Raw genomic sequence first — 12,578 nt, forward strand, 5'->3', positions numbered from 1 at the left:
TACCCAAGAGAGAAGAATGTAGTGAGTTTCCATTTAATCCTCCTCTGGTTTTATCACTTTCAGTCTGTTTCCCTTCCCACCCTTGTTGATTCCTCCCCCACCCTCCTCCCTCCACCTTCTGGAATATTTTTAAATGAAATCCCAGACATTCCAAATTGTTTACCAGTAAACTTAGTGTGTCTCTAAAAAATAAAGACCTCTGTCTTCTGACACAGCCACAAAATCATTGTTACTCTTAATGAAATAAGCAAGAATTCCTTAATATCATCTACAATCCAGTCTGTGTTCAAATTTCCCTAATTGTTGCCCCTCCAAAAAAATCCTTTAAATTGAGCTGGTTCAAATCGGGACCGACAAATTGCCTTCGGTTGTTAGATCTCTTGGGTCTCCTCAGAGATGAAGGCTCCCTCCGCTCTTCTTCTCTGGCTGTTTCTCGCGAGTCTGTGTGGTGGGCGAGTGGGTGGGTTGCTAGGCACATACTGCGGTTTCCTCAGATACCCTCCTCTGTCTTCCTGTTCCCTGTGACGCGGTAGATGGCGGCTTGATGAGCCTCGATGATTTCTTCCAGGCAGGGCTGAGTGTTGTCCTCTGTAGGTGAGAAGCGCAGCCGTCTGGTGTTGTCCTGCTTGGGGAACCTGGGTTTGGGCTGGGGGCCCCTGATGGGGTTGTCGTCTCCATTCCCCGAATGGACTGGGCTCAGCGCTCACTGGGGGTCCGAAGGTGTCCCCTCCCCATTCTATTCCTTCATCATTTCTCAGCTCAGTTCTCTCTGTCATCGTAGATTTGGTGTCCCAGCCAAGGAAGCTAAATGCTCGACTTTTCTGTTTTTCTGGTCAATTTTTGGAATGATGATTTGGTCTTCTACCACCATCTCATGGTGACAGATGAGCTGTCATTGTTTCAAACTATGATTATGTACTTAGGTTCTTAAGTGCTTGATTTATTTCAGCCAAAACTTATTTTCCTTAATGCTCAGTGTGCCTTCTCTTTGGCCGATGGGACCTCTTCCAAGTGCATCCCTGAGTTCTTTTGATGCAAAACACGTTTGGTTTGGTTCCAGGTGTGACGAGATCCGTTCAGCGCCCATGAATGTTTCTCCTCGGAGCCTAATTCTTCCTAGTGGCAAATGCTACTGGGACACCACCATCCCTAGGTCTTTTCCAGGGACAGGGCAGGATGTAGGCTTTTTTAAATAGTGAAAAATAAATTATGGGTTCACATTGAGACTGCCCATTCAGGTGGAAGATTACAGGGTGTTTCCTTTGATTTCACTGTACCCCTTTTCTCTTACTCTGAAAATCTTACTGAAGACGGAATTATTTGTAAGTACTTATTTGCTGTGTCCCATAAAACATCCTGAAAATAGTGACACTGATCTCCCTTCGGTGAGTCTGCTGAGTTCACATTTCCTTGTGGCCCGTTTAATCCTCTGGGCATGGTCTAGGCTGGTCCTGTGGACGAACCAGGTGTAAAGTGTTTCCTCTCTGTGGTGCTGGCAGCAAACCGTTCTGTTGTTGGTGAGGCTCCTGTGTCTCTGTGTGTTCGACATTTTTGTAAGGGGGTCTGATTGGTTTTCTCACTCTTTTTTTTTTAATGTTTATTTATTTTTGAGAGAGAGAATGAGCAGGGGAAGGGCAGAGAGAGAGAGGGAGACACAGAATCCGAAGCAGGCTCTGAGCTATCAGCACAGAGCCCGACATGGGGCTCGAACCCACAAACTGTAGAAATCATGACCTGAGCCGAAGTCAGACGCTCAACCACCTGAGCCACCCAGGCGCCCCTGTGCCTCTTAAAAAAAAAAAATTGTCTTTTCACCACTTCCTAGAGTCCTTGTTGGCAAGGTTTCCGTCGTTTCAGACCTGGTGACAGGTCTGAGAGTCCCCTCTGTCCCCTTCCCTCCTCCAAACACACCCTCCTGGCGGCGTCTGCCCTGTTCAGAAGCAGGAGTTTCTTGCTGGTACAGTTTGCAGCCTGGACATCAGGCTGGCGGGTTGTGGCAAGAACATGACTCCGGCTGAGGGACCCGTTGAGATGTTTGCCCTGGTGCCAGACCCCGGCCACTCCTGGGCGCTTAGGGAGGAATCGTGTTTGTGAAAGAAGGCAGATTAAATCATCGATTCTGAACCTTTACTGGTCCCGGGCCAGTTTAGAGAGTCCATTGGCAGAAAGAAAGTGACCCCGAAGGCAGCACTGGCCTGAATTACACATGGCGCCGGGCAGACAGGGCCAGAGGGAGACAGTGCAGCCTGGAAACGTGGGAGGGGTCTTGCAGATCCCCACTTTCCAGGTGGCCCCTCACACGGGTGGCTGTGTGCGTACCTGCCTGTGTGTGTGAGTGCGCCTGTGTGTGTGTGTGGTGTGTCTGTACGCCCTTGTGCGGTCGTGTGTGTGTGTGTACCTGTGTGTCTGAATGTGTGTGTGCTTGTATGTATTGGGTGTCTATGTGCCCTTGTGCAGCCGTGTGTATGTGTGTACCGTGTGTGAATGCACATGTGTGTGTGTGTCTGTATGGCCCATGTGTGTTCCTGTGTGCCCAAATGCACAAAATGTGTGCATGTGTGCATGGGCAGGTGTGTGCACGCACACCCCCCCGCCCCCCCCCCCCCCCCCCCCCCCCCCCCGCCCACAGCCCATCGCACAACCTGGAGAAGGATCCTTCCGGGGGCAAGCCTCCCTGTGTCTCCTCTCTGCTAAATTACCCCCTGCACATTCTGGCTCTGTCCCCCCCACCCCCACCCCTACCCCTCCTCAGGCCCCAGTCTCCACCTCCCTGTGTGCACTCCATTTTCCCCTGGGTGGAAGGAAACGTCTTTGTCCAGATTTGAGGTCTTTGTAGCTTTCCGGTCCCCCAGGGCAGAGAGAGGGGTCCTGTCCCGGGGCTAACGCTGCACGTGGCCACAGCCATAGCAGGGCACCCCAGCCACGGCCACATCGTCTGTACAGCCTCCTCACAGTTTACCAGTGGCCCTGTGCATCACACACCGGCTGTGTGACCCTGGGGCATCTGCTAACCTCTCTGTGCCCCGCTTTCCTTGTCATGAAATGAGGACGAGACGCCTGGGTGGCGCCATTGGTTGAGCAACTGACTCTTGATTTAGGCTGAGTTATGAGCCCCAGGGTCCTGGGATGGAGCCCCACGTCACAGTGTGGAGCCTGCTTGGGATTCTCTCTCTCCCTCCTCCTCTCCCCTGCTCGCAGTCTCTCTCTCTCTCTAAAAGAATAGAAGAAAAGAGAGAGAGAGAAAGAAATGAGGACACGACAGGGTCACCATTGGCCCTGAATGAGCCCATGTGTGCAGTGCCCCTGACCGTGCTGTGACCCGGATCACGGTCGGGCCCTGGCCCGGCCCCCTCTCCGTTCACGAGCGTGCTGGCGAGCACATCTCAGGGAGCCCCTCCCCCCGCCTGTCCTCATCACTTTCTTCTCTGTGCTGCATTCACGGCCTCCTGACCCGGCCGCACGTGTGACACATGCAGTGCTCCCCGCAGCCTGGCCCTACACGGGGTCTGCGGCTTGCTGGTGGCTGTCGCTGTCCCCTCGGGCTTCTGCGGGCACGTGCTGTCATGCGCGGCTCCGTCTCCCCGGCGTCGTCTCCTCGTCGGGGCTGTGGGACGGGCGTCCTGGAGCTGACCTGTGGCAGGAGCGCACTTTTCACCGCACAGGCGTCCCGGAGTTAGCAGTCACTGCCGGCAGGTGGCCGTTGGGTATGACCTGTAAAACCCAAGCCTGTGGCTGGAAATCTCGGGATTTCCCAGGGTCGAGCCCAAACCCAGGCTGCGGGCCAGCGTCTGTTCCCCTGGCTACTCCGGGGCCACGTTCAGCCTGCAGCTCCCTGTCTGTGGAAGGAGGGGACAGGGAGCTAACTCAGGTGACAGGTGACAGAGGGACACCCAGTTTTCCCTGTCAGCCTAGAGCCCCAGGAGCTCCTGGGCTTCTCCCAGTGGGATGGCCTGTTTGGGATGAAATCACCCCAAAGGCAGATCTTTGATGCAGATGAAGAACCGGGTGTGCGGCTCTGCGCTGGAGAAGGGGGTAGACCCCCGGCCCCCTCGAGGTGCCGTGTGACACCCACACCCACGCAGGGGCCGCGATTATTGGCACTGTCGCCCCTGCCCACCCCTCGAGTTGTGCAACTCCGCTCTGGTTGGCATCTCCCAGATGGTGTTCTGAAGAGCACACCTTCTGGAAATTCTAGAACAAAAAGGGTGTGTGGTCTGATAAGACTGGAAAACTCTGCTGGAGCCCCCGGGCGCTCATGGTGAACATTCCCATATTAAAGACTCTGAGAAGACCTGTAGTAAAATGAAACATTTCTTTGCCTTTAAAAAAAAAGTATTTATTTTTGAGAGAGAGAGAACACAAGCTGGGGAGGGAGAGAGAGAGAGAGAGAGAGAGAGGGAGAATCCCAAGCTCTGCATAGTTTGCAGGCTCTGGACTGTGAACATGGAGCCTGACGAAGGGCTCGATCCCATGACCCTGGGATCATGACGTTGAGTCGAAATCAAGATTCAGGGGCGCCTGGGTGGCTTAGTCGGTTAAGCGTCTGACTTTCGCTTAGGTCATGATCTCGCGGTTCGTGGGTTCGAGCCCCACGTTGGGCTCTGTGCTGACTGCCAGCTCAGAGCCTGGAGCCTGCTTCAGATTCTGTGTCTCCCTCTCTCTCTGACTCTCCCCTGCTCACGCTGTCTCTCTCTCTCTCTCCTAGAAATAAAACATTAAAAAAAAAAATCAAGATTCAGACACTTAACTGACTGAGCCACCCAGGCGCCCCTTCTTTGCCTCTTTAATACAGGACTTTCAAGTCTAGTTTAGCTGCTTTCCATCTTAACACTTCAGTCCAGGAACTGATGGCTTCGCTGGTGACTCGGAGTTTGGTTTTAGTACCTTTGAAAAGCAGGGTTATGTCCGCGTGGCTTGAGTTCTGCTGCTGGGACATCATTCTCTTCCTGCCTCAGGTGCGTTAACTGTCTTCCCGGCCACTGCCAGGTGTGCCCGTGTGAAAGCGAAGAGGGGTACTGCTTTCTGCTGTTCTGACTTACACTTATTTTTTACCCTGAAATAACCTCCAATTGTGGAAAAGCCGCCAGAGGAATGTAGTGAATTCCTGTGTGCGTTTTCTTAGATTCCCTAGCCGTCAACATTGTGGCCTGTTTGCTTTAGCTTAGTCTCTCTCCCCACCTCCCGCCTCCTTTTTTTGTCTGAATCATTGGGAGTTAGTGACAGCATGACATTCCTTGTATCCTACTTCCCCAATAGGAAATTTCTAAGAACAAGGACTTAGTACATAACCAGAGTACCGTTAGAAAAACTAGGGAGTGGGGGTGCCTGAGTGGCTCAGTCGTTTAAGCGTCCCACTTCAGCTCAGGTCATGATCTTGGAATTCGTGGGCTCTGTGCTGACAGCTTGGAGCCTGGAGCCTTCGGATTCTGTGTTTCCCTCTCTCTCTGCCCCTCCCCTGCTCGCACTCTGTGTCTCTCTTTCTAAAAAAATAAACATTAAAAAAAAAAATTTTTTTTTTTTAAATCAGGAAGTAAACATCCATGGGGTTCTGTTACCCAGTGCACACACTTACTCTCTTTTCTGATTACTCCATTGTGGAAAAAGAAAAGAAAAACTTATTCATTCTTTTTTTTTTATTTCTTTCTAGGAGAGAGAGAGAGACAGCATGAGCAGGGGAGGGTCAGAGAGAGAGGGAGACACAGACTCTGAAACAGGCTCCAGGCTCTGGGCTGGCAGTCAGCACAGAGCCCGATGCGGGGCTCGAAGCCACGCACCGTGAGATCATGACCTAAGCAAAAGTCGGACGCTTAACCGACTAAGCCACCCAGGCGCCCCAAACTTATTCATTCTTAATACTTCCTGTGTGGCGTGACTCTTCAACATTTCCGTCCTTTGTTGACGGTCTGGGAAGATGCCATCACTGCAGACAGAGTGCGCCTCGGCTCGGGGGCGTCTGGTCGCTTGGGGTTCAGCTGGGTCACCACTTTGCAGGAAGGAACATCGAGTCACTGGCGGTGCAGGGTCGGGATGCCTGTCTCCTTCCCGGTGGTGGAAAACTTGAATACTTGGTGGTGACAGGACCTACCTGGTGTCTCTGACAGTCACTGTGTTTTCCTTTGTAACAAACACATATCAGAGAGATGATGGTTTGAGACTGAAAATACTCTGTTTCTCACCAAATTTCATCTGCTGATGCTCACGCCCTTTACAATCTCCTTGATCGGTGGTAAGTAACGTGCCAGCCGGTGTCGAGCCCTTTATCCCTGGGCTATTTATCTTCCTTTCTGCTCTGAGGAAGAGCTTTCTCTTCTCCCCTCTTAATTTCCTAGCCTGTTTACTTGTAATATTTGCATGTACTTGCAGGTTCCTGTTTGATTCTCGGGGTTATAATCTGTCACTTCTGATAGTTGCTCTAATGCTGCCTCCTGGATCATGACCTTTTGAACGTGATTACTTTCCGGCACAGAACGTTCCAGCCACAGCGTATACTTTCCCTGCTGTGGCCCTAGAGTCTGCCGCGTCTACAGGGAGTGCTAGGTCCTTTCAGAGGAGGGTCGCCGCCAGCCTATCAGCAGGAGCAGGGAAATGTGCCAGCGTCCATGTGCATGCACGTCCGTGTGCGCGCATTCACGTATGCGTCTAAAACGTCTGCGTTTTTAAACTTCACCATCAGCTGATGTTTTTCCATCCCCAGGCTTTTTCTCCTCCGAGACAGCCAGAGCAATCCAAAGGCTTTTGTGCTCACGCTGTGTCATCATCAGAAAATTAAAAATTTCCAGATCTTACCTGTAAGTATCGGTCCCGCCACACCAAGCCTCATTTTTGCTCTTGTTTTCTGGGTCTGCGCTTCCCACAGTGTTCAGATTACAAACTAACCGAACTACAACTCGATAGGTATCAGATGGGCCCAAGCTCACAAGGGGGATATTCGCAAGAGTCTCTTGACGGGCTCGTTGTTTGAAATTGGGGACGGCACTTGGTAGAAATATCATTAACAATGGTGGCGTTGCACTGAGGCCCACCCGCACTGTAGCTGACTCGGCACGGATGGGAAGAGCCAGGTCAGGTGGTGGGTGGATATACTGCAAGCCCAGGAGCCTGACGCCAGGGGCATGGATGGCATAAGACCTGTGTTTATGGTGGATTGGACTCTTGGCCACTCACATCTGAGGACTTCTCTGATTTATGCTGGCTCTGATTTATGGTGTACCTAGTGACCCAAGAAGGTTGTAGAAACACTGGCCTGTGGTCACATGGCCCCCAAAGAGAAATTGCCTCACACATCCACTCTGTCCTTGGATCAGAAAACAGGGGCACCTGGGTGGCTCAGTCGGTTATGCATCCCACTTTGACACCAGTCACAATCTCGCAGTTCGTGGGTTCAACTCCTGCGTCAGCTCAGAGCCTGGAGCCTGCTTCAGATTCTCTGTCTCCCTCTCTCTCTGCCCCCTCCCCCACTCATGCCCAGTCTCTCTCTCAAAAATAAATGTTAAAAAAAAAAAAAAAGAATAGAAAAGAAACAGAGTCTACCTTTGAACAATTCTGAAAACATCATCACCAAATGCTTCGGCACTATTTTTTTTAAACAAATCATTGTTAGATTTTTCAAATGTAAGTTCTTTCTTTCTTTGGTGTGTCAAAGCTCAGATTCCGGTTCATGCCGAGCGCTAATGTGGGAGGTGGAAGTCCCCACCTCCATGAATCCACCATTCAGTTGGGGATAATAAAAACTTGATGTGAGGTGTTTTACATAATTAAGTGATAGATTCTGCAGGGACAGTAACGTCCCCGAAGTGTTTGCTGTGGGGCCCAAGCCCAGGAAATATTCTGCTGAAGAGGGCAGTGAGGTCTTTTCCTGTCTGGGGATCAGTCTGTCCAGTGGCCATGGAAAGCTCTAGAAGGCTTGGCAGAACTGACTGCATGTGCTTCACACCGTTGAGCCTGGTGTTTAGCATCCCAGGAGTCACACAGAGCAGGAAGCGCGGGCTGGAGAAGCCCTGGGCCGTCTGGGTAGCTTTCATGGACCTGAGCGAGCCACCGACTGGGCGCTTCCTGCAATGCCCTCGTTCTATAGATAAGGACAGGGAGAGCCCGCCCTGGGCCGCACCGCGAGGAAGGGACCGGGTCTGGCCCCGAGGCCGGGCCTCCCCGAGTCCACAAACCATCCTGTGCACACCTGGGAATTGGCAGCTAAGGAGACCTCTTTGTCCATGGTTTGTTCTGTCATCGACACAGACCTCGTTCTCTTTGCCTGAGATCTAAACTCAAGTGAAAACATATCTTAATGTCGGGCACAGTGGGTAATGCCCTTTTCCCAAAGAGCCCTGAATTCCAGAAGTTATCAGGGGCCCAGTAGCTTGAGACTTAGAGCAGCCAGAGTGGCCTTGGTGCTTGAAAATGGGATGTGCGCGTCCAGCAGTACTTGGGAGTCCGGAAGCCGTTCTGGCTTTACTCAGAGATTTCGAGCCAGTTTGCTCCATGAATATGACAGCCCTGCAGCTCTTTTTTGTTCAGTGTTTATTTTGAGAGAGAGAGAGTGGGGGAAGGGCAGAGAGAGAGCATGCCAAGCAGGTTCCACACCACCGAACAGAGCCCTACTGGAGGCTCCACCTCAGGAACAGCGAGATCATGACCTGAGCCAAGGCACCCAGAGTCTGATGCTCAACCGGCTGAGCCGCCTGGGCGCCTCAGCTCTGCAGTCCTTGAATGGAACGTTCATCGGGCTCAAACTGGTATTAGGGAGGTTGTTCGTTCGGGGAGGTACATGGAGTGCCCCCTCCCCCCTCCCCAGCCCCTGCTTTAGATGAGGAGCTGGGAAGGCACTCTTTGCAACTGCTCTTACTGACGGCCTTGGGGTGACCCCAGGCTGCACCGCTGGGCTCCCCGAGGCGCGGCCGCTAACGTGGCCGGTGTTCTTGTGTCCCCGTAGTGCGAGGAGGACGGGCAGGTATTCTTCAGCCTTGACGACGGGAACACCAAATTCTCCGACCTGATCCAGCTCGTGGACTTCTACCAGCTCAACAAAGGAGTCCTGCCTTGCAAACTGAAGCATCACTGCATCCGAGTGGCCTTATGACCTCACACGGACTCTCGGCGAAGACGGGGAAGCTGACACTGGACCGAGGGAAGGGGATGTGCGTCGCGGAGAGCACACGTCTGTTCTGCACCCTGGGTGGGGTGGGGGCGGGGGGCGGTCCGTCGGAGCCGCCCGCCGGGACGGATCGGTGTCCGGCCTGGATGGCGGTGATTTGCTGCTGCGGAGCCGGCGGGAGCACCTCCCTTGGCGCCGGCGACATCAGGGAGGCGCGGGTGGAGAGGAAGCCGGCGCGGCGGCCTCGGCCCGGCCACGTGGCGCGAGAGCCGGAGACGAGTAATTGGAAATGAACTCTTGCCCTGGAATAATCTTGACAATTAAAACTGATATGTTTACTTTTTTGTATCGATCACTTTTTGCACTCCTTCTTGGTTCTCCACGTTGTGCTCAGCCTCTGTCGGAGGGGCGTGGCGCCTGCGGGGGCAGGTGGCTCCGGCCTGAGCCCGCGCTCCGGAGACTGACCCGGGGCCCGCCGCGTGCAGGGGCCGCGGGCGGACTCGGCTTCCGGGTAACTAACCACCCCCAGCCCTTCCACGAATACTTGAAGAGCTTCTTTTTAAAAAAACAAAGGGCGTCACCTGCGGCGGGCATTTGGCACGTTTTGTGGACCCAGGCAACCACGTCTGTCGGCCCCTTTCCCTGCGCGCAGGTGTCCTGCGCGCTGTCACCAGTATGTCGTGTCCTCCACAGTTCAGGAGACCTGGGGGTGTTTTTGGGGAAACGTGTCCCCCCATGACACAGTGGACCCTAGCTGGACGCGGGGGGCGTCCCGGGACACAGCGGGCACCCCGTGTGTGCCGCTGGGGGCCGCCCTCTCCGCCTGTTCTAGGGCAGTCCGCTGCCTTATCCCCCACCCCCCGCAGCGGCTGGGCCCGTCCCTCCCGGGGTTGAAGGATCTAAAAGGAAAATGATGGTTGGCTTTCCGCTGTGGCCCCTGGGTTTCTCTAGTGATGAAGACAGAAACAGTGGAAAGGGCACCTCTGCAGCCTGGCATTTAAAGGTCTTCAATCGATGGCCTCCCATCCTGCTGAAAACCGTGGGCTGGTGCACGCGGGGCCTTGGCCTTGGCCGGCTGGCTCTCAAAAGTACCTCACAGCAGTTGTGGGCATTGAAGAATCTTAATAAGGCAACACTGCTTCCCCCTCTGGGGGGCTGAGTCACACGGGGGGGAGGGAGGAGGGCTGGAGTGTCCCTCCGCCCTGCCCCTGAGTGGAGTCACCAGGTGGGAGAGTGGCCTTGTCCTTCCCTTCAGTCTCTGCAGAGCAGAAAGGTCTCCCTTGACAGGTGTACAGGCCACTGTGGTGAAAATGGTCCCCTTTTCTGAGATCAGTCGCCATGCATGACTGGGCCTCTGGATGGGTGCCAGCCACTAGGTGGCCTGGCCGGGACCCAGCACCGTGCCCCAGAGGAATGTGCCCACGATGTGGGACACACGTGGCCAGCTCCAGTGACACAGACGCCCCAAAGGAAGGCTCTCTAGGGTCTAGAAACACTGTATCTCGCTTTACAGGGCTCACTCCACTCGTCTTCCGTGAAACGTCTGCCTACACAAAGACAGACTTGGTAGTACAGCGTTTTGAACCACGAACGCTCAGCTGCGTTTTCTTCCTTCTGTAGCCAGTTCTGTCTTTCAGACCAGGGACAAGTAGGGAATTCTCAAGTCCTACCTGGCAGCAAGCTTCTGGTGCCCTTCACCTTGAGTGGCTCTTTTTTCACACTGTTAGACAACGCCAGACATTTTTCTCTTCACCGGTTGGAAATCGAACCTTAAAAAAATTCTATGATTTCTTTCTTTTTCTTTTTTGCTCTTTACATAAACCAGTAAGATGAGACTCTCACGGCCCTCTCCGATGGCATCCACAGCATTTTGTATTTATAAACCTGCGTTTTCTTTAAAAGGAAGACAAAAGCTGTCCTCTGATGCACAGTGTGTATGTGTTGCTGGTTTGATGTAGTCTCTTGGACCTCCCTGGCTGCAGTGAAATGCTGGAGGGTGTCAGACCTCCCCCCGCCCCCCCAAGCCTACAGCTGTGTCACCGCTCTGCCTGGTGGCTGGGAGTTCCCTCCAAGAGGAGCCAGTCCCTCGAGGATGCAGGCATCCGGCCCGGCGACCCAGGGACTGAAGGGCGTTTGAGTTTTATTTTTATATTTAGATGACATGAATGTAAACGGAACAGCTCAGGGTCATTTTAGAGCCTGTTGACTTTTTTAATCTCTCTGCCTGTGATTTCCCTCTGTGAAATGAAAACCCCACGCAGCACCCTGGACTTTGTTGGGAAGGAAATACCAAATGCTTCGGGGATTTGAGTGTTCCTAGGTGAGCTCTGTCACCCTCAGTCGTAGAGTTCCAGAACGTTGTTTTTGTTTGCTAAACCTTGAAGAGAATATGTGCCTCAGCCTAGCTGTTTTGTCCTCTCTTTTCTGCACTTAATACCTGATGGTTTGACCAAGAGACACACCTTTGTGGGGCGGGACCTGCTCGCGGTGGATCATGATGTCACAGCACTGGCGGCAGTGACCACAGTGTGGCCTGATCTGTACACGTTTTCAGGGAATGCGGAAAGTGTTAAGAGACAAAACCTTTATTCCACGTGCTTTCCTCCTTTCTGTACATAGCTCTTCGGCTTGTGAACCTAATTGTAAACGTTCAGGTATTTTTGTACAAATAACGGACTGATGTTCTGTTTCTTGTAATTAGAAATAAACGTTACTACGGTGTTCTTCATTTTCCACGGCTCTTGTGTGCGTTTCTGTGTCTTGAGACCCCGCAGCTGGCCAGGCACTGAAACCCTTTGGAGAACATGTAGAATACGAGCAGTGCACTTCGTGACCCCGGCCAAGCACTCGTTGGAAAGGAATCAACGTGTGACACACACACCCGCGAGGCCCTATTGAGACTCTGGACTTGGGTGACACAGGCCGGTGGCCCCGTGGTGGTGCCAGGATCTTCCCGGCGGCCTCTTCTCCCTGTATCCCCACCGCAGAGTCGCACACCTCGGGGTGCTTCAGATCTCAGGCTTCGCAAACACCTCAATATACTCATGAATGTTTGCATTTGAGAAATCCAGGGGCTCTGTTCCCACTGCGGTGAGACAGATCTGGGTTGTCTAGTCTAATTAGAGATTGGTAGAAAGGTCAAGAGAATGGATGCCGCGTGTCTCAGCTTCCCCAGGACCTCACCCGAGGGACCCTGGTGGCCGTACCGCATACCCACACTCAGGCCTGACTCCCTGCCTCCCGCCCCACCTGGGGCAGAGTGAAGGAGATGAACAGGTGGAGCGAAAGGGCCAACTTGATCTTGCTGCCTGGGTCGTTTTTGTTATTGGTTGTTAAAACATATTTTGAGTGATGACTAAAACCACAGGAAGGGATTTTAATAATAAAAAAAAATTAGCTTGTTAACTGTCAAAAGTAAACTATCTTACAGCTTTGGGTTTTCCAATGGTAAACTCAATATCCCCCCTTCTCATACCGGAAATCGTAC

At 52.9% G+C, this 12,578-nt stretch overlaps 1 protein-coding gene across 4 annotated transcripts in view; it reads left to right on the forward strand.

Annotated features, from left to right (window-relative positions):
- GRB10 (growth factor receptor bound protein 10) overlaps positions 1-11,821 on the forward strand; it is a 169,070-nt gene extending 157,249 nt beyond the window's left edge. For 3 of the 4 annotated variants that reach the window (XM_039235703.1, XM_039235706.1, XM_039235705.1), the window contains 2 exons: positions 6,695-6,788; positions 8,930-11,821. In XM_039235703.1, coding sequence (XP_039091634.1) covers positions 6,695-6,788; positions 8,930-9,076 — 241 coding nt within the window. In that variant the 3' untranslated portion in view covers positions 9,077-11,821. The remainder of the gene's footprint in view (positions 1-6,694; positions 6,789-8,929) is intronic. The other variant, XM_039235704.1, reaches the window with a different exon arrangement.
- Positions 11,822-12,578: the final 757 nt, after the last annotated feature.

This window comes from Hyaena hyaena, unplaced genomic scaffold (assembly GCF_003009895.1).
Source record: "Hyaena hyaena isolate Hyena2069 unplaced genomic scaffold, ASM300989v1 scaffold_101, whole genome shotgun sequence".
Lineage (NCBI taxonomy): Eukaryota > Metazoa > Chordata > Mammalia > Carnivora > Hyaenidae > Hyaena > Hyaena hyaena.